The 21,135-nt window shown below is 46.7% G+C and overlaps 1 protein-coding gene across 3 annotated transcripts in view; it reads left to right on the top strand.

The window, feature by feature from the left end:
* The window catches only part of LOC122930714 (hemicentin-1-like), a 72,669-nt gene that overhangs the window by 12,717 nt on the left and 38,817 nt on the right, over window positions 1–21,135 (top strand). For all 3 annotated transcript variants that reach the window (XM_044284276.1, XM_044284278.1, XM_044284279.1), the window contains exons 2-3: window positions 13,069–13,398; window positions 18,978–19,232. In XM_044284276.1, the coding sequence (XP_044140211.1) occupies window positions 13,069–13,398; window positions 18,978–19,232 (585 nt within the window). The remainder of the gene's footprint in view (window positions 1–13,068; window positions 13,399–18,977; window positions 19,233–21,135) is intronic.

A 21,135-nucleotide genomic window follows, 5' to 3' on the forward strand; every position in this document is an offset into this window, starting at 1 on the left:
AAATGCCTGCCTAAGTTTCCGGGCAAACCGGAAGTGGTGCGTTCCACTGTGGAACGCATATTATACATTAGAAAACAAGTGATGAATATATATGTATTAATATATTAAATGTTGAAAGAACTTAATAGTAGCAATGTGGGTTAGTAAGAGGGCGGAGCCCAATTCAGGAAGATGAATAATTAATGTTAAGAAACGGCGCTCACCGGGGAACAGGAAGCCCAGAAGTACAGTGACTTCCGGTCCAAACCCGGTGAAATACACAAGTGGAACGCACGAGACCCAATGCGTTCCTTTGGAGCACATGCGCACGGGCCCTCGTGCGTTCCACCGGGTTTGGACCGGAAATTCACTGTACTTCCGGGCTTCCTGTTCCCCGGTGAGCGCCGTTTCTTTACATTAATTATTCATCTTTTTGGCTCCAAATGCAGAGGATTACAACGGCGGCCAAGACACACGGAGATGTAGACGTGTATGAACGCCAATGAGCTCATGGGGGCGGGACTTAGAGTAATAAAGTAAAAACAGAGGGGGGGATAAAATTATAAAGGACATCTATATGCAAATAAGGGTGAAACAAATCTCATGTGTATAAAGACCCTAGGGGTGCCGGTAAAAACGAAACAAAATCTAACAGTACCTAAAAAATATTATATATTAAAAATAATGATAATAAATGATAATAAAGGATGATAAATGATACGCACTAGAATATGCACGGTCAACAGGGACTAGGTTAAGAACTAATCAGACGAATAAAACCAGAAATGTACAAAAGAGGACAAAGTGGAGTAAAATGGAATAAAATAACAGCATCTGAGCACATAATAAAACATCGGTGTCTGTGCTCAAGATAAAGATATGCGCGTAGTCAAACTAAATTAGTAAAAACACCAATAGATACAGTGAAAAGTACACATATATCCTAGTGAAATGTACGATTAACCAATGTACATAGAGAGTAATGGACTCATGAAGGTGTTACAACCACAGTACAGTGGGTAAATCATGGATGTGGGGGGGTGGTACGTGTTGTGTGTTGATGAGGACACAAAAAAGCCGATTCCAGGGGCGTTACTCTCAATGAGGATGGGCCCCCGTCATGGTGCAGTGAGAAGTGACGAGATACTCTATGTGTTACTATTTTTCGTCATATGTTCGAACGGTGTTCATTCATCCGTTCTCTTAAACACTGGGTTGTCCGTCCTACGTACAGGAGATCACAAGGACATTGTAGAAGGTATATAACATTTGAGGTGCTACAATTCATAATGTGGCGTAGTATAATTGGTTCTCTAGGAGGTGGTAGTATGACCCGTTCCGCATAGCGGCTGATAATATCGCAGCATTTACACCTTTTGATACCGCATTTGGAAGAGCCTGATCTTGGGTGGGTCTTGTTGGTTTTGGGTCTAAGGGTAGAGGGATCGTTATATAGTTTGGTTAGAGATTTTTGGAATTGTCGCGCCTATAACGGGGTCTTTTAGGAGGATTTTCCAATGTTTATTAAGAATCTTTCTGATCTCGGAATGTTTGTAGTTGAAGTTGGCATGTGAGGGGTCACTCTGTTTTCTCTCTTTACCTTTCAAGCTATCTCTTTGACTTTCTTTAAGGACCCTACTCTCTGATTCCTGTATAAGTTTATTGGGATAACCCTTATCTGAAAATCTTTTTTTGAGAATGGCAAGTTGTTCTTTACAGACTCCGTCATCAGAACAGTTTCTGCGGATCCACCTCATTTGGCTGTACGGGGTAATTTTTTTCCATCTCTTGTGGTGGCAGCTCTTAAAATCAAGGTAACTGTTCGTGACCACTTTTTTGAAGTGTGTCCTAGTAGTAATGTTGTTATTGATGATCTTTAGATCCAAGTCTAAGAAGGTGGCTTCAGAGGGATGTTGTTCTAACGTTAGGGTAATATTCCAGGTGTTATTATTGGTATGGCTTACAAAAGATAACAGAGTTTCGGATTCTCCCTCCCATATGAGGATTATATCGTCGATGTATCTCTTATAAAACCTAATATTTAGGTGGGTCAGGAAACCGTGTCCTCCTCAATAGCTCCCATGAATAAATTCACATAGGTCGGGGCAAATTTAGTGCCCATTGCCGTCCCTTTTCGTTGCTCGTATACAGTGTCTTGGAAAATAAAGTCATTGTGGTTGAGGATGAAGTGAATGGAATTAGTAATGAAGGTTCTCTGAGATGGGGGCATCAGGGGATCCGCAAGAAGTGTTCTTTTGACTGCTTGTATACCAAGGGAATGGGTTATGTTACTACACAATAAGCTCAAATCCGTTTGACCACAGCACTCTTCCTTAACCTGGCAAAATTGGCTCCACCACAAGAACGGTATACATCGTATGGATTTAGACACTCCAACAGCAATTATGATGCATAGTGAATTTTATTTCATATTATTTCCGCCGGGCACAGTGGTACACCAGAAGCAACGTTTCGGGCTAGTATAAGTCCTTCATCAGGCAGAACCGTGACCACATTAAGAATGCAGCCGGCTTCAGATTCATTTTACCAAAGAAGCAGGATTTAACATTACAAGGTCCCAAAACCGGTTTCCAGGGGAAGGGAAAGGTCAATTTAAATTAGGTCTTAAAGTTCCTCTTTTCTTTTTCTTTTTTACAAACAGTAAAATGGTTTACAAAGACCTCAATAACATCTCGTCATTTCCCCTTCTCTGGCACACAAAATTAGAAACTCTGCTGAATTCCAGGAACCGATCTCTTTCCTCTCTGAGTTTCACATTTTAACCATTCATATTGGGATTTAAAATCTGCTTCCTGGATCCATGACCTTGGCTGTCCCTGGGTCCTATACCTTTGCAAGGAACCATGTCTGGGACTATTACCCCACCTTGCTGAATAAACCACTCTACTTCTAGGAGGTTCTGGTGGAACTTAACATGCCTGTGTCTGTTGCCATTAGCGACGTCACAATATCTTGCAATGTGCTAAAATCTCCTGCATGCAAAACAACGAATAGCTTGTCTCGCGCACAATACCTTCTCTGGGCACATGGTGATCTGCCTTGCTGCACAACATTAACCATCCCAGCATGACTAGATCCCACACTACTATCTGTATTGAGTCCACTTACCACGGACTCATCTGAGGAATCTTCTTGCCTTGTGTCAACACTTCCAACTCCAGGGTCAGACACATTGTCCATCTCCATCCCTGAGTCGGATCCACTATGTGACCCACAGTCCTCAGACTTCTCCATACCTACAGCCCATACATTGCCTCTAACCCCAGACACATTACTCTCCAACAGTTGTCTCAATGACTCCGGCTGCACTAAGCACTGAGAATGTTCATCCTCTGTCCTCCTGCAGAGAGCAGACAATTCCCTTACAGCACCCTGTGCATGCGTCAGGCTTTCAGATAGCCATTCATTCTCCCTGCGCAGCGCAGTATTACACCTCACAGTACATTCATACTCAGGGCTAGCTTCAGCTGCCTGCTGGACAAGAGATCTCAATTTAACAATTTCCACTTTTAAATCTTCCACTTCTCCTTCCAAACTCAGCTTCAGCCTACAAGACTCCTGATATTTATCCGCTATCCACCCAGCAGCAAACATCAGAGCATACTTGCCTTTCCTTTTGCGACATTTTCTGGTACCGATCAGGTTTGCTACACAATTCTGGGCCTGCAGCCATGGATCAGTAGATCCCTGCATAGCCTGAAGAATGGCCGCCGTGTCCTTCAACTTTGCAACTTCTTTAAAAATGCTTTCCATTGTACAAACACCACAATGGTTGCTACAAAAAAAAGACACTGGTACTGATCTCTAGGAGTTGTCCTAATACTTTTGGCACAGAACTACAAGCACCTCCTTTCTACACTGTAGTACCCGTATTAACTATGCCAAACAAGTCTACAATCCAGTGTAACAGCCACAGATATACAAACATTAAGCAGAATCCTCAACTATAGGACAATTTCACCGCTAAACTGCCACTAATGTTCACACAAAGTTATGGCCGGACAGGTAGTAAAGGGGGGCAGATTAAGAGGAATCACGGGGGTTATGGATTGGATAATTTGAGTTTAGGGGTGGGGGTTGAGGGGTTAAAAGAATGAGGCAGGTAGAAGGAAGGTGCCATTTTAGGTAGAAGAAAGAAGAGTCCCACCCACCTACCCTTTCCTTTATGATGGGAAGGAGGGGGGTATGGCAGATTACGGGAATGGTCGGGGGTAAGTGGGTTTGGTCGGTGAGGTGTGGAGATAAGGGGGAAGGTCTTGTCACGGTGGCTGTGGCGGGGGGAGGTCCTTGAAGTTGGATTATTCACTGGTGAGGATGATAGGAGGGCTCCATGGTTGGGGCTGGACTCCCAGTGGTGGCGGCATTGAAGTGGGGGCCATTCCGGGGTGCTTCCGAGCTGGCAAACAATGGGTGGAGGCAAGATGGCACCCCAGTGGGGTATTTCTGTTATTTGTGGCTTCAAGGACCTCCCCTTGCAAGGAATTGATTATTAGCGTTATGGTCACTTATATGGTTATTTATATTTTATGTGGCTGCTGTGGCTGATTTATTCCAGCCTGGTTTTTGATAAAGGTAAGGGGTATGAGATGCTGGGAGGGGATGGATTGGTGAAAAGGTGGGGGGATGGCCTGTGTGTGGGGTGTGTGTGTTTCAAAGGACAGGTGAGTATGAGTAAGGAGTCGGCCGTCAGGTAGCAGATATCCCTGCCATGATTCCAGTATCAGACTGGTCACTGAGCTATACCATAACCGAACACTCAACCGATATCCAGCACAAAACTTGCCAAAACAAAATCAAACTGTACATAGAAAGGTTACAAAAAGACAAAATAACTATTCTGGACAAAACTGACATTTGAGGCAAAAACAAACAAATCGCTTTCCATAGACACCAAAACTAAAAGCTAAAAGTCAACCAGCTCAAACTAAAATGAATTCCTTGTTAAAACCTGGAGCACCAAACTAACCAAGATGTCTGCCAAAGCCACATGGTCTTCACACAAAGGAAATCAAAGATGTCTGCCAAAGCCACATGGTCTTCACACAAAGGAAATCAAAGATGTCTGCCAAGGCCACATGGTCTTCACACAAAGGAAATCAAAGATGTCTGCCAAAGCCACATGGTCTTCACACAAAGGAAATCAAAGATGTCTGCCAAAGCCACATGGTCTTCACACAAAGGAAATCAAATATGTCTGCCAAGGCCACATGGTCTTCACACAAAGGAAATCAAAGATGTCTGCCAAGGCCACATGGCTTGACACACAAAGGAAATCAAAGATGTCTGCCAAAGCCACATGGTCTTCACACAAAGGAAATCAAAGATGTCTGCCAAAGCCACATGGTCTTCACACAAAGGAAATCAAAGATGTCTGCCAAAGCCACATGGTCTTCACACAAAGTAAATCAAAGATGTCTGCCAAAGCCACATGGTTTGACACACAAAGGAAGACAAGATGGTGTCTCCAAAATAAAGCAATAGAAAAACCAAATTAAACAAAACAGTTTCTCTATTCCCTGTGCCCCACCCCCGAAACCAGAGCAAACCTCCACTCTGCGGGTGATAAAAGTTACACAAAAACAGAGAAAAAACACGATGCTCTGTACTGCTCAGCACACACATCACAATCTCGCCATACAATCCCTGTACAATCAACTCAGATCCACCAAAAACAACACAATGGAAAAGCACTTACCTCGTCCTTACACAAAGAGAGCGAAAACGTTGTTTCCCCACGCCGAAATTTCCTCTGACGCAGCAGACAAAATTACAGTTTACTTTCACTCCCCCTTATCTGCTGTGCAGAGGAAAAAATCAGTCGGTTCCCTTGTTATACCTGGCTCGCCACTTTTTTGTAGAACTTCGCTTGCGTCAGATGCACATATCCAAGCTGCGCTAAAAGTGCGCCAAAGTACTCCAACCAAAAAGAATTTCCCTGTGCTTAAAAGCAGGTGTATCAAGCTCTTTTGTGTAAGGAAAGGTAACACTCATCAAGAGTAGGGATGAGCGAACTCGAACTGTATAGTTTGGGTTCGTACCGAATTTTGGGGTGTCCGTGACACGGACCCGAACCCGGACATTTTCGTAAAAGTCCGGGTTCGTGTTCGGTGTTCGTCGCTTTCTTGGCGCTTTTTGAAAGGCTGCAAAGCAGCCAATCAACAAGCGTCATACTACTTGCCCCAAGAGGCCGTCACAGCCATGCCTACTATTGGCATGGCTGTGATTGGCCAGAGCACCATGTGACCCCGCCTCTATTTAAGCTGGAGTCACATAGCGCCGCCCGTCACTCTGCTCTGATTAGCGTAGGGAGAGGTTGCGGATGCGACAGTAGGGCGAGATTAGGCAGATTAACTCCTCCAAAAGACTCCATCCAGTGATCGATCTGCAGCTGTGGGTGATTGAACTGCTGATATTGAATTGCTCACTGTTTTTAGGCTGCCCAGAGCGTTTTTCAGTTACTTTTTTCTGGGGTGATCGGCGGCCATTTTGTGTCTTGTGGTGCGCCAGCACAAGCTGCCACCAAGTGCATTTAACCCTCAATGGTGTGGTTGTTTTTTGGCTAAATCCTACATCAGGGGCAAGCTGTCACACCAAGTGCATTTAACCAGCAATAGTGTGGTTATTTTTTGGCCATATACTACATCAGGAGCAAGCTGCGCCCGTCACCAAGTGCATTTAACCCTCAATAGTGTGGTTGGTCAAGCTGTCACACCAAGTGCATTTAACCAGCAATAGTGTGGTTATTTTTTGGCCATATCCCAGTCTAATTCTGTCAGTAAACGTATACCTGTCACCCAGCGCCTAAATACTAGGCCTCAAATTTATATCCAGCTAAATCTGTCGTTACTGGTGTGGCTGGGCAAGTTATTTAGTGTCCGTCAAAGCACATTTTTTGTTCTGGGTTGAAGTACAATTCCCAATTTAGCAATTTCCTAATTGAGTGGTTTCTGCTGTATCAGGCCAACTTTAAATCTATCCATAAAAGGGTATATTAGATTGAAGGTGCGGATAGGGTCATTCTGAATAACTTCACACACACCCGCTACTGTGCATTTCCAAGTCTAATTCTGTCAGTAAACGTATATCTGTCACCCAGCGCCTAAATACTAGGCCTCAAATTTATATCCAGCTAAATCTGTGGTTACTGCTGTGCCTGTATTAGTGTAATACGGCACCTAAATAGATGCCAGATAGTGTTAGGTGTCTGTAAAAAAAGGCCTGAATTTGAATTCAATACATTGGGCCAAATAATATTTTTGTTATTGTGGTGAACGGTAACAATGAGGAAAACATCTAGTAAAGGACGCGGACGTGGACATGGTCGTGGTGGTGTTAGTGGACCCTCTGGTGCTGGGAGAGGACGTGGCCGTTCTGCCACAGCCACACGTCCTAGTGAACCAACTACCTCAGGTCCCAGTAGCCGCCAGAATTTACAGCGATATATGGTGGGGCCCAATGCCGTTCTAAGGATGGTAAGGCCTGAGCAGGTACAGGCATTTGTCAATTGGGTGGCCGACAGTGGATCCAGCACGTTCACATTATCTCCCACCCAGTCTTCTGCAGAAAGCGCACAGATGGCGCCTGAACACCAAGCCCATCAGTCTGTCACATCACCCCCATGCATACCAGGGAAACTGTCTGAGCCTCAAGTTATGCAGCAGTCTCTTATGCTGTTTGAAGACTCCGCTGGCAGGGTTTCCCAAGGGCATCCACCTAGCCCTTCCCCAGCGGTGGAAAGACATAGAATGCACTGACGCACAACCACTTATGTTTCCTGATGATGAGGACATGGGAATACCACCTCAGCACGTCTCTGATGATGACGAAACACAGGTGCCAACTGCTGCGTCTTTCTGCAGTGTGCAGACTGAACAGGAGGTCAGGGATCAAGACTGGGTGGAAGACGATGCAGGGGACGATGAGGTCCTAGACCCCACATGGAATGAAGGTCGTGCCACTGACTTTCACAGTTCGGAGGAAGAGGCAGTGGTGAGACCGAGCCAACAGCGTAGCAAAAGAGGGAGCAGTGGGCAAAAGCAGAACACCCGCCGCCAAGAGACTCCGCCTGCTACTGACCGCCGCCATCTGGGACCGAGCACCCCAAAGGCAGCTTCAAGGAGTTCCCTGGCATGGCACTTCTTCAAACAATGTGCTGACGACAAGACCCGAGTGGTTTGCACGCTGTGCCATCAGAGCCTGAAGCGAGGCATTAACGTTCTGAACCTGAGCACAACCTGCATGACCAGGCACCTGCATGCAAAGCATGAACTGCAGTGGAGTAAACACCTTAAAACCAAGGAAGTCACTCAGGCTCCCCCTGCTACCTCTTCTGCTGCTGCCGCCTCGGCCTATTCTGCTGCTGCCGCCTCGGCCTCTTCTGCTGCTGCCGCCTCGGCCTCTTCTGCTGCTGCCGCCTCGGCCTCTTCTGCTGCTGCCGCCTCGGCCTCTTCTGCTGCTGCCGCCTCGGCCTCTTCCTCCACCTCTGGAGGAACGTTGGCACCTGCCGCCCAGCAAACAGGGGATGTACCACCAACACCACCACCACCTCCGTCACCAAGCATCTCAACCATGTCACACGGCAGCGTTCAGCTCTCCATCTCACAAACATTTGAGAGAAAGCGTAAATTCCCACCTAGCCACCCTCGATCCCTGGCCCTGAATGCCAGCATTTCTAAACTACTGGCCTATGAAATGCTGTCATTTAGGCTGGTGGACACAGACAGCTTCAAACAGCTCATGTCGCTTGCTGTCCCACAGTATGTTGTTCCCAGCCAGCACTACTTCTCCAAGAGAGCCGTGCCTTCCCTGCACAACCAAGTATCCGATAAAATCAAGTGTGCACTGCGCAACGCCATCTGTGGCAAGGTCCACCTAACCACAGATACGTGGACCAGTAAGCACGGCCAGGGACGCTATATCTCCCTAACTGCACACTGGGTAAATGTATTGGCAGCTGGGCCCCAGGCGGAGAGCTGTTTGGCGCACGTCCTTCAGCTGCCAAGGATCGCAGGGCAACATTCTTTGCCTCCTGTTGTCACCTCCTCCTTCTCGGCTTCCTCCTCCTCTTCTTCCACCTGCTCATCCAGTCAGCCACACACCTTCACCACCAACTTCAGCACAGCCCGGGGTAAACGTCAGCAGGCCATTCTGAAACTCATATGTTTGGGGGACAGGCCCCACACCGCACAGGAGTTGTGGCGGGGTATAGAACAATAGACCGACGAGTGGTTGCTGCCGGTGAGCCTCAAGCCCGGCCTGGTGGTGTGCGATAATGGGCGAAATCTCGTTGCAGCTCTGGGACTAGCCGGTTTGACGCACATCCCTTGCTTGGCGCATGTGCTGAATTTGGTGGTGCAGAAGTTCATTTACAACTACCCCGACATGTCAGAGCTGCTGCATAAAGTGCGGGCCGTCTGTTCGCGCTTCCGGCGTTCACATCCTGCCGCTGCTCGCCTGTCTGCGCTACAGCGTAACTTCGGCCTTTCCGCTCACCGCCTCATCTGCGACGTGCCCACCAGGTGGAACTCCACCTTGCACATGCTGGACAGACTGTGCGAGCAGCAGCAGGCCATAGTGGAGTTTCAGCTGCAGCACGCACGGGTCAGTCGCACTACAGAACAGCACCACTTCACCACCAATGACTGGGCCTCCAGAGTTGCCCACATTTTAACGTGTGCGGACTACTGGGTTGCCACCCTGCTGGATCCACGCTACAAAGACAATGTGCCCACCTTACTTCCTGCACTGGAGCGTGATAGGAAGATGCGCGAGTACAAGCGCACGTTGGTAGACGCGCTACTGAGAGCATTCCCAAATGTCACAGGGGAACAAGTGGAAGCCCAAGGCCAAGGCAGAGGAGGAGCAAGAGGTCGCCAAGGCAGCTGTGTCACGGCCAGCTCCTCTGAGGGCAGGGTTAGCATGGCAGAGATGTGGAAAAGTTTTGTCAACACGCCACAGCTAACTGCACCACCACCTGATACGCAGCATGTTAGCAGGAGGCAACATTTCACTAACATGGTGGAACAGTACGTGTGCACACCCCTCCACGTACTGACTGATGGTTCGGCCCCATTCAACTTCTGGGTCTCTAAATTGTCCACGTGGCCAGAGCTAGCCTTTTATGCCTTGGAGGTGCTGGCCTGCCCGGCAGCCAGCGTTTTGTCTGAACGTGTATTCAGCACGGCAGGGGGCGTCATTACAGACAAACGCAGCCGCCTGTCTACAGCCAATGTGGACAAGCTGACGTTCATAAAAATGAACCAGGCATGGATCCCACAGGACCTGTCCGTCCCTTGTGCAGATTAGACATTAACTACCTCCCCTTAACCATATATTATTGGACTCCAGGGCACTTCCTCATTCAATCCTATTTTTATTTTCATTTTACCATTATATTGCGAGGCTACCCAAAGTTGAATGAACCTCTCCTCTGCCTGGGTGCCGGGGCCTAAATATCTGACAATGGACTGTTCCAGTGTTGGGTGACGTGAAGCCTGATTCTCTGCTATGACATGCAGACTAATTCTCTGCTGACATGAAGCCAGATTGTCTGTTACGGGACCTCTCTCCTCTGCCTGGGTGCTGGGCCTAAATATATGACAATGGACTGTTACAGTGGTGGCTGACGTGAAGCCTGATTCTCTGCTATGACATGCAGACTGATTCTCTGCTGACATGAAGCCAGATCCTCTGTTACGGTACCTCTCTCCTCTGCCTGGGTGCCAGGGCCTAAATTTATGACAATGGACTGTTCCAGTGTTGGGTGACGTGAAGCCTGATTCTCTGCTATGACATGAAGACTGATTCTCTGCTGACATGAAGCCAGATCCTCTGTTACGGGACCTCTCTCCTCTGCCTGGGTGCTAGGCCTAAATATATGCCAATGGACTGTTGCAGTGGTGGGTGACGTGAAGCCAGATTCTCTGCTATGGGACCTCTCTCCAATTGATATTGGTTAATTTTTATTTATTTTATTTTTATTTTTATTCATTTCCCTATCCACATTTGTTTGCAGGGGATTTACCTACATGTTGCTGCCTTTTGCAGCCCTCTAGCCCTTTCCTGGGCTGTTTTACAGCCTTTTTAGTGCCGAAAAGTTCGGGTCCCCATTGACTTCAATGGGGTTCGGGACGAAGTTCGGTTCGGGTTCGGATCCCGAACCCGAACATTTCCGGGAAGTTCGGCCGAACTTCTCGAACCCGAACATCCAGGTGTCCGCTCAACTCTAATCAAGAGTCAAAGTGTTTCTTCGTAGAGCTTCTGTTTAGCGCTGCTCCTCCTCCTGCCCAGTCTCCTCACTTTTATCTTATAGCCAAAGGGTTAACTATAGAAAGGGGCCGGTCCATCACCCTACCACTTCCTTCATGTAACAAACATACAGGAAGATGAGAAACCACCATCACTTCTTCAATACAATACAATAACCGCCAGCTAACAAAACACATGTACACAATAATCTCCCATTACCACTGGAGTGCTCCAGTGATCCAGCCTTGCTCAGTGATCAATGCCCAATAAAGTTACTATGATCCTCATGCGTGCTTCATCTCCACGTCCACAGGAAGATATCCACTCCAATGGTTTACCCTGACACTGAGAGACATGATGACAATACACAATATATTAAAGAAACATCCTAATAAAATTTCCACAACACCGCCAGATGGTGATTGAGGTGCCCTTGGTGGTGTGAGTTTAAGGTGCTGTCGAGGCAGGGTCCCTGGTGTCCGTGATGCCACCACCGTAAGGTGCAAATAGGTGATAAGTTTGCACAATAAGGAGACCAGTTCTCTTAACAAATTCCCAGTACTTTACTGAAGCTGATCCAAAGGTCATCAATGTGCGCAAAAGTAATTTACAGCAAGGCGGCTTCTACAATGGCTCAGGTTAGTTCCCAAAAATTGCATAAGAGGCAGTTTTCCTCTATAACAATCAATCTTCCTCCCTGGTTTCTCCAGGCTGGAGCGATGGACTATCTCTGCTGTACTGTATATAATATACTTCTGTATCCTCTCTAGGAATACTATCTCCTGACAGGTGGCCTTTCTGTCTTTGGTTATGGTGGGCAGCCGTTAGCTTAGAATTTCTCCACCTAATGCAAAGGAGACTGGAGCCTGATAAATGACAGTTACCTTCCTTTGCCAATATTCTCACTCCCTCTCTGGATCGCCTGTAATCTTTTCCTTCTAGAGGCTGGTGCATGGAGCTAACTCTGGAGTCTAGATAACTCTCCACAATGAGGTGTTTCTTCTCCCTCAGACATCACACTCTCCTTCCTCTCTTCTCAGAGAGCGGAGTCAGCCCTGGGAGGGTTGTTAGAACCTCCACCTCCCTGTGCAACTTTATGGGAACTCAGGCACAAGCGCATTTTCATGAAACACAAGCACAATATTAAGCAGTGTGTTTCAGTGAGTCACGATGGCACTAATACAGTCCCTACCCACTGTGGTGTCAATCCAGATTACAGTAGTGGTGGCCTCCACCACTGCACCCATGACACACACCAGGCACATAGCTGCCATGGAAGCAGTGGAAGTGGCTGCTATGGGGCCTAAACACAGGAAGGGGCCTGGGAGGAGAACAAATGGGTTTATTTTCAGGGCCCAGGAAGCAGTATGGTGCTCCTAGTCCTAGCACTGGTATTACTCACCGCTCTCTGGTCTTATTCTCCTAGTGCCTGTGCTGCACTAAGTCCTGGAAGCACACAGCTTCAGGATGGGACATATTGTGAGTATGACTTGACGTTGTTTGATCATGGTGTAGTGCATGCCTAGACAAGATCTGTGCTTGCTGTCAGTGAATGGAAATAAAGACTGAAAACATGGCCTAACCTAGTCCAGCTTTACAATGTTTTAGAGCAGGTAAAATGTATCAGCCTGGTCTACAGGGGTAGATAAAGTGAAGTAAAAAGTCTGTTATAAATCTGCCGAATATTATTCTGCTATCTTCCCTCCTGTCCATGCCCGCAGCTGATGGCTATGTTCTGCTCTCTTGGACCTTGCTGCAGACTGTATAATGGGCTGTAATGTATATACTTCTGCCTCTAATATATGGACCTTTCTCTTCCAGCCCTTGTCCAGGACATATTTGCAGCCAGTGGTGGGAAGATTGTGATCCCCCTGGACACGAGGCTGGAGTACACGAGTGGCATACTATGTAATAGGTTTGTATGGACATTCAAGAGACCGAGGCAATTCCTCAGACAACTGGCGGGTGTGGATGATTACTGCAATAAACGAGACTGTAATAACGAGCGGAGACCACACTGTTCACTGTCCACTAATGGAAGCCTGCAGCTGCACGATGTAAAGCCGGACGATGCCGGAGAGTACATCATCACCACCTACCATGTAAACAAAGCAAAAAGCACAGAGGACACCTTCAACCTCCATGTCCTGGGTGAGTCCAGCAGAATGACTGATCTGCTACAGGGATTCTAAAATATGCTGCTAAACATTGGTTGGTAGGACTGGTGTCCATGTGAATGCTATATCACCTTTCTTGGTCGACCCTGTTTTAAAAGACCTTCCTCAGAGACTGATCCCCCCTTTCGGAACCATGTCTAACAGAGGTTCACTTTGGGTCGGTGGGAGACTGGACTAAATGGATGTTGTCCGATTAGAGGGCAATATCCGTTTAAGGACAGGTGGATTCATTTGGAGGCATTTGCACGTGTCCTGGGATTGGTGGTGGATTGTGATCAGCAGGCCACATGAGCATGTTTGAGCTCCACTCACCGGCACTCTCAGGAGGTGTCCAAATATGTCCCTTCCAGTTCTGAAATGTATTCCTATTGGTTAAGGCATGAGGTGGATTGTACCTGCCTGACTGTAATATTATTGGGCGGCCATGTGCCATGGAGGGTGGGGTTAGCCTAGTAAAAGGTCTGAGACATGTTAACAGAGACACAGATTTTTCTTGGAAACTAAGCAGACTGTACGCGAGTCTTCTTTCATCGGTGCTGGTTGCTTACACTTGCAAGTCTCCTTATATCTAAAAGAGCTAATAGTACTTCACAAGGATCGGGATTCGACAGTACCAAGGGACCCGGACTACTACTACAAGAGTCCATAGTCTCACTGCTCTTACAGTACAGAGTCCATAGTCTCACTGCTCTTACAGTATAGAGTCCATAGTCTCACTGCTCTTACAGTAAAGAGTCCATAGTCTCACTGCTCTTACAGTATAGAGTCCATAGTCTCACTGCTCTTACAGTATAGAGTCCATAGTCTCACTGCTCTTACAGTATAGAGTCCATAGTCTCACTGCTCTTACAGTATAGAGTCCATAGTCTCACTGCTCTTACAGTATAGAGTCCATAGTCTCACTGCTCTTACAGTATAGAGTCCATAGTCTCACTGCTCTTACAGTATAGAGTTCATAGTCTCACTGCTCTTACAGTAAAGAGTTCATAGTCTCACTGCTCTTACAGTAAAGAGTCCATAGTCTCACTGCTCTTACAGTAAAGAGTCCATAGTCTCACTGCTCTTACAGTATAGAGTCCATAGTCTGACTGCTCTTACAGTAAAGAGTCCATAGTCTCACTGCTCTTACAGTATAGAGTCCATAGTCTCACTGCTCTTACAGTATAGAGTCCATAGTCTCACTGCTCTTACAGTATAGAGTCCATAGTCTCACTGCTCTTACAGTAAAGAGTCCATAGTCTCACTGCTCTTACAGTACAGAGTCCATAGTCTCACTGCTCTTACAGTATAGAGTCCATAGTCTCACTGCTCTTACAGTAAAGAGTCCATAGTCTCACTGCTCTTACAGTAAAGAGTCCATAGTCTCACTGCTCTTACAGTATAGAGTCCATAGTCTCACTGCTCTTACAGTAAAGAGTCCATAGTCTCACTGCTCTTACAGTAAAGAGTCCATAGTCTCACAGATCTTACAGTAAAGAGTCCATAGTCTCACTGCTCTTACCGTAAAGAGTCCACAGTCTCACTGCTCTTACCGTAAAGAGTCCATAGTCTCACTGCTCTTACAGTAAAGAATCCTCTTCTATGTTTGTGTACAAACCTTCTTTCCTCCAGACGCAGAGGATGTCCCCTCGTCACAGTCACAGTCCTGGGGATAAATGGATGATGGGAGTGATCTCTGTACTTACCCCTGATATATTTATACATAGTAATTAGATCTCCTCTCAGTCGTCTTTTTTCTAAAGTGAATAACCCTAATGTTGATAATCTTTCAGGGTACTGTAGTCCCCCCATTCCAGTTATTACTTTAGTTGCCCTCCTCTGGACCCTCTCCAGCTCTGCTATGTCTGCCTTGTTCACTGGAGCCCAGAACTGTACACAGTCCTCCATGTGTGGTCTGACTAGTGATGTGTAAAGTGGTAGGACTATGTTCTCATCACCGCCATCTATGCCCCTTCTGATGCAACCCATTATCTTATTGGCCTTGGCAGCAGCTGCCTGACACTGGTTTTTGCAGCTTAGTTTGCTGCTCACTAAAATTCCTAGATCTTTTTCCATGTCAGTGTTACCGAGTGTTTTACCATTTAGTATGTACGGGTGACTTGCATTATTCCTTCCCATGTGCATAACTTACCAGTGTTAAACCTCATCTGCCACTTATCTGCCCAAGCCTCCAATCTATCCAGATCGCTCTGTAGTAGTATACTGTCCTCTGTAGTATATATACAGTATACTGTCCTCTGTAGTATATATACAGTATACTGCCCTCTGTAGTATATATACAGTATACTGTCCTCTGTAGTATATATACAGTGTACTGTCCTCTGTAGTGTATATATACAGTATACTGTCCTCTGTAGTATATATACAGTATACTGTCCTCTGTAGTATATACAGTATACTGTCCTCTGTAGTATATATACACAGTATACTGTCCTCTGTAGTATATATACAGTATACTGTCCTCTGTAGTATATATACAGTATGCTGTCCTCTGTAGTATATACAGTATACTGTCCTCTGTAGTATATATACAGTATACTGTCCTCTGTAGTATATATATATACAGTACACTGTCCTCTGTAGTATATATACAGTATACTGTCCTCTGTAGTATATATACAGTATACTGTCCTCTGTAGTGTATATATACAGTATACTGTCCTCTGTAGTGTCAATTACTTTACACAGTTTAGTGTCATCTGCAAAAAATGATATTTTACTGTGCAAGCCTTCTACAAGATCATTAATAAATATATTGAAGAGAATAGGGCCCAATACTGACCCCTGAGGTACTCCACTAGTGACAGTGACCCCTCCAGTACTGACCCCTGAGGTACCCCACTAGTGACAGTGACCCCTCCAGTACTGACCCCTGAGGTACCCACTAGTGACAGTGACCCCTCCAGTACTAACCCCTGAGGTACCCCACTAGTGACAGTGACCCCTCCAGTACTGACCCCTGAGGTACCCCACTAGTGACAGTGACCCCCTCCAGTACTGACCCCTGAGGTGCCCCACTAGTGACAGTGACCCCTCCAGTACTGACCCCTGAGGTACCCCACTAGTGACAGTGACCCCTCCAGTACTGACCCCTGAGGTACTCCACTAGTGACAGTGACCCCTCCAGTACTGACCCCTGAGGTACCCCACTAGTGACAGTGACCCCTCCAGTACTGACCCCTGAGGTACCCCACTAGTGACAGTGACCCCCTCCAGTACTGACCCCTGAGGTGCCCCACTAGTGACAGTGACCCCTCCAGTACTGACCCCTGAGGTACCCCACTAGTGACAGTGACCCCTCCAGTACTGACCCCTGAGGTACTCCACTAGTGACAGTGACCCCTCCAGTACTGACCCCTGAGGTACCCCACTAGTGACAGTGACCCCTCCAGTACTGACCCCTGAGGTACCCCACTAGTGACAGTGACCCCTCCATCACCCTGTGTTGTACCCCACTAGTGACATTGACCCCTTCAATACTGACCCCTGATGTACCCCACTAGTGACCCCCCTAATACTGACCCCTGAGGCACCCCACTAGTGACAGTGACCCCTCCAGTACTGACCCCTGAGGTACCCCACTAGTGACAGTGACCCCTCTAGTACTGACCCCTGAGGCACCCCACTAGTGACAGTGTCCCCCCCAGTACTGACCCCTGAGGTACCCCACTAGTGACAGTGACCCCTCCAGTACTGACCCCTGAGGTACCCCACTAGTGACAGTGACCTCTCTAGTACTGACCCCTGAGGTACCCCACTAGTGACATTGACCCCTTCAATACTGACCCCTGATGTACCCCACTAGTGACCCCCCTAATACTGACCCCTGAGGTACTCCACTAGTGACAGTGACCCCTCCAGTACTGACCCCTGAGGTACCCCACTAGTGACAGTGACCCCTCCATCACCCTGTGTTGTACCCCACTAGTGACATTGACCCCTTCAATACTGACCCCTGATGTACCCCACTAGTGACCCCCCTAATACTGACCCCTGAGGCACCCCACTAGTGACAGTGACCCCTCCAGTACTGACCCCTGAGGTACCCCACTAGTGACAGTGACCCCTCTAGTACTGACCCCTGAGGCACCCCACTAGTGACAGTGTCCCCCCCAGTACTGACCCCTGAGGTACCCCACTAGTGACAGTGACCCCTCCAGTACTGACCCCTGAGGTACCCCACTAGTGACAGTGACCTCTCTAGTACTGACCCCTGAGGTACCCCACTAGTGACAGTGACCCCTCCAGTACTGACCCCTGAGGTACCCCACTAGTGACAGTGACCCCTCTAGTACTGACCCCTGAGGCACCCCACTAGTGACAGTGTCCCCCCAGTACTGACCCCTGAGGTACCCCACTAGTGACAGTGACCTCTCTAGTACTGACCCCTGAGGTACCCCACTAGTGACAGTGACCCAATCTGAGTCTGTACCATTAATAACCACCCTCTGTTTTCTATCACTCAGCCAGTTACTTACCCACATACAGACGTTTTCTCCCAGTCCGAGCATTCTCATTTTATATACTAACCTTCTATGTGGTACAGAGTCAGATGCTTTGGAGAAGTCCAGATACACGACATCCATTCATTCGCCGCTGTCAAGTATAGAACTTACCGCGTCATAGAAACTGATTAAATTAGTTTGACATGACCGATCCCTCATGAAGCCATGCTGATATGGCGTTATTTGTTTATTTTCATTAAGGTACTCCAAGATAGCATCTCTTAGAAAACCTTAAAACAGTTTATCCACAACAGATGTTACACTTACCGGCCTATAGTTTCCAGGCTCTGCTTTTGGACCCTTTTTGAATATTGGTACCACATTTGCTATGCACCAATCCTGTGGAACATTCCCTGTCAGTACAGAGTCCACAAATATCAGAAATAAGAGTCTGGCTATGACATTACTTAATTATCTTAGGATACGGGGGTGTATGCCATCTGGTCCTGGCGATTTGTCTATTTTAATCTTTTTAAGACGCTGCTGTACTTCTTCCTGGGTCAGACAGGACACTTTTAATGGGGAATTTACTTTTATTTTCCTCAGTGAATACAGTGGAGAAAAAAATATTTTATATCTTTGCTTTTTCCTCATCGCTCTCTGCAACTCTCCCCTCATCACTCTGTGCCAACACCTTAAAGAACTGCAGCTGAAAATCTTGATGCCACTTGAGGCCGATCTATAAACAGGGGTAGATAGGATGGGGCCACGGAGTTCTGACGGAGGAGGAACTGCAGACAGATCACACTACTGTGGCAGCAACAGGAGACAAGATTTATAACGTAGCTATCATTATAGATGTACTGATCTGAATATTTAAACCTTTGGAGATATCAAGAGGAAAGGTAAGGAAGGGAACATCTGGATGTACAGAGTTCTCATCTCTGCATGCTTGTGCCACTTATAGTCGTGGAGAATAAATTGCCCAGATATGTTCAACCCTCCACAGTCCTTGTATTGTAGGTTGTGTTGCTGCTGGGAGATGCCCCTATACTTTCCTTCTGTCTTGACCTGATAAACTCTTTGATTTCTCTCTTTGCCACAATAGATGCCGTCTCAAAACCGGTCATCAGTCTCTCATGTGTCTCGGAAGGTCAACCAGTGGTTTTGTGCAGGGCAGAGAAAGGGACAAATGTCTCAACCTCAATTATAGCAAATGGAGAATTGTTACTGGAGAAGGCTGCTTCTGAAGGAGAGGGTCAACTCTTCAAAGTGTCATCTTCTGCTCCCTGGAATATCAGCTGCTCCATAACAAACAAGGTCAGCCAGGAAACCATCAATGCTGAGTACTCCATGTGTCCTGGTGAGTACAGTGGCCTTGTGTGACCCTATATATACTCAGAAAACACCACCAACTTTTGTTTTAGCTAACATGGGGTGGAAATCATCAGAATTATCACATTTCTTACATTGAGGCTGCTCTTGAGATGGTCAGCTGATAAGTGTCTAGTCCTGAAAACATCTAGACTTGAATAGAAAGTCTTATCAATGAGAGAGGTGTTTGGAGTAACTGGTATCTGTAGTGCTCCATCAGCCATCATTATAACGACCAGTGATGGTCCAATATATTGGTGGATACTGGCTAAACAAGTGGTCTAAAACAACAATTTGACTGTAAGTGATATTATGAAGCCAGTAGTGTCATCTCCCCTCTATATCTAGAATGATCCGATGTGACCTGATGGGGCCATGTAGAGTGGTGTCATGTCTCATGTCTATTCCTAGGAGGATCCTACATGACTTGATAGGGCCATGTCTTACCTCTATTCCTAGAATGATCCTGTGTGATCTGATGAGGCCACATAGTGTCATGTCTCAGTTCCATTTCTAGGATGATCCTCTTTGACCTGATGGGGCCATGTGGTGTCATGTCCTACAGATGTTTCATATTTAATATTTAAGTGTGTGTTAACCCTGCTACATCTCTACCTCTATTCCTAGGAGAATCCTATATGGCCTGATGGGGTCACATAGTGTCATGTCTCACTTCTATTTCTAGGATGATCCTATGTGAAATGAAGGAACCTCATGGTGTCATGCCTTAGCTTTACATCTGAGATGATCCTATGGTGTCAGGTCAACCTCCTTCCTTATTAACAGAGGAGACACATTTGATGATACTCCTTTTCATATACTTCTCCAATACTCTTTCAGAGATTTGTACAAATACAGAAGATGCTTGTTTTTTACTTTGGGTTTCTCCCATGAGTCACATTTTTGGGGAAGCTCCGTTGTCACATGATTGCACCAGCAGATCGACACTGGTATATTAAAGGAGAAGGGGACTGAGCCTGATGCAGGTTGTGTTTGCCGTGCGAGTTAAAACACTTCACTGTCATGTCTTCTTCTTCTCGCTCCCCTCAGTCCCTTCTGATATAGGTTGTGTTTGCAGAGAAGGGTTATAATTAGCAGATGAGCGAATAGAAGTTGACGAATTAGAATTCGATCCGAATTTCCTCACGCTTCGTGGTAACGAATTGCACTTTTTCCTAAAATGGCTGCTGCACGTGTGAGGACATGGAGCAAGGAACTCTGGGAAGGCGGGATCACCCACAATGCCATGCATGCAGCCAATCAGCAGCCAGCCAGCCTGTGATGTCACAGCCCTATAAATAGCGGCAGCCATCTTGTATTCAGCCATTTTCCAGTGCACTTTAAACTTTAAACGTTTATTTTGCTGTATAGAAGTTCAGGGAGAGGACAGGGAGGAATCATCCACAGCATTTCTGTAGAACAGGGTTCAGTCGGGAGGTTACATCCTGGGGAATACAGGAACAATCCTATTACACCTTGCTGCACTGACTGAGGATCCACATTACCAGTATACAGCTCTGTAATTCCAGCAAACCGCTCCTGTTATTGGGGTGCAGGTTCTGTGTGATACCGGCATTAACTGGGGTTATTAAAGGAGATATTTCTACGTTATCTTTGCCCTTGTGAGGGGCAGTTTTATGGTCTAAAGCATTTTTTGTAGTGTATTAGTGGGGAAAAAGGGCTTATTAGCCGTTGTGTGGTAAAGTGAGACATTTACAGACTTTTTGGGGTGTTTTAATTTCCTTTTTATTTATTTATTTGATCTAACAGTATGTCAGACAGAGAAGTGACAGGCCCTGTACAGAGGAGGGGGAGAGGCCTAAATGTTTCTGGCGCAGAGTGGCGTGGGAGCTGGTGTTGCGAGCGGTCAAGCTCCTGACCCAGAGACGGTT

Source organism: Bufo gargarizans, chromosome 3, assembly GCF_014858855.1.
Source record: "Bufo gargarizans isolate SCDJY-AF-19 chromosome 3, ASM1485885v1, whole genome shotgun sequence".
NCBI classification, from domain to species: Eukaryota; Metazoa; Chordata; class Amphibia; order Anura; family Bufonidae; genus Bufo; species Bufo gargarizans.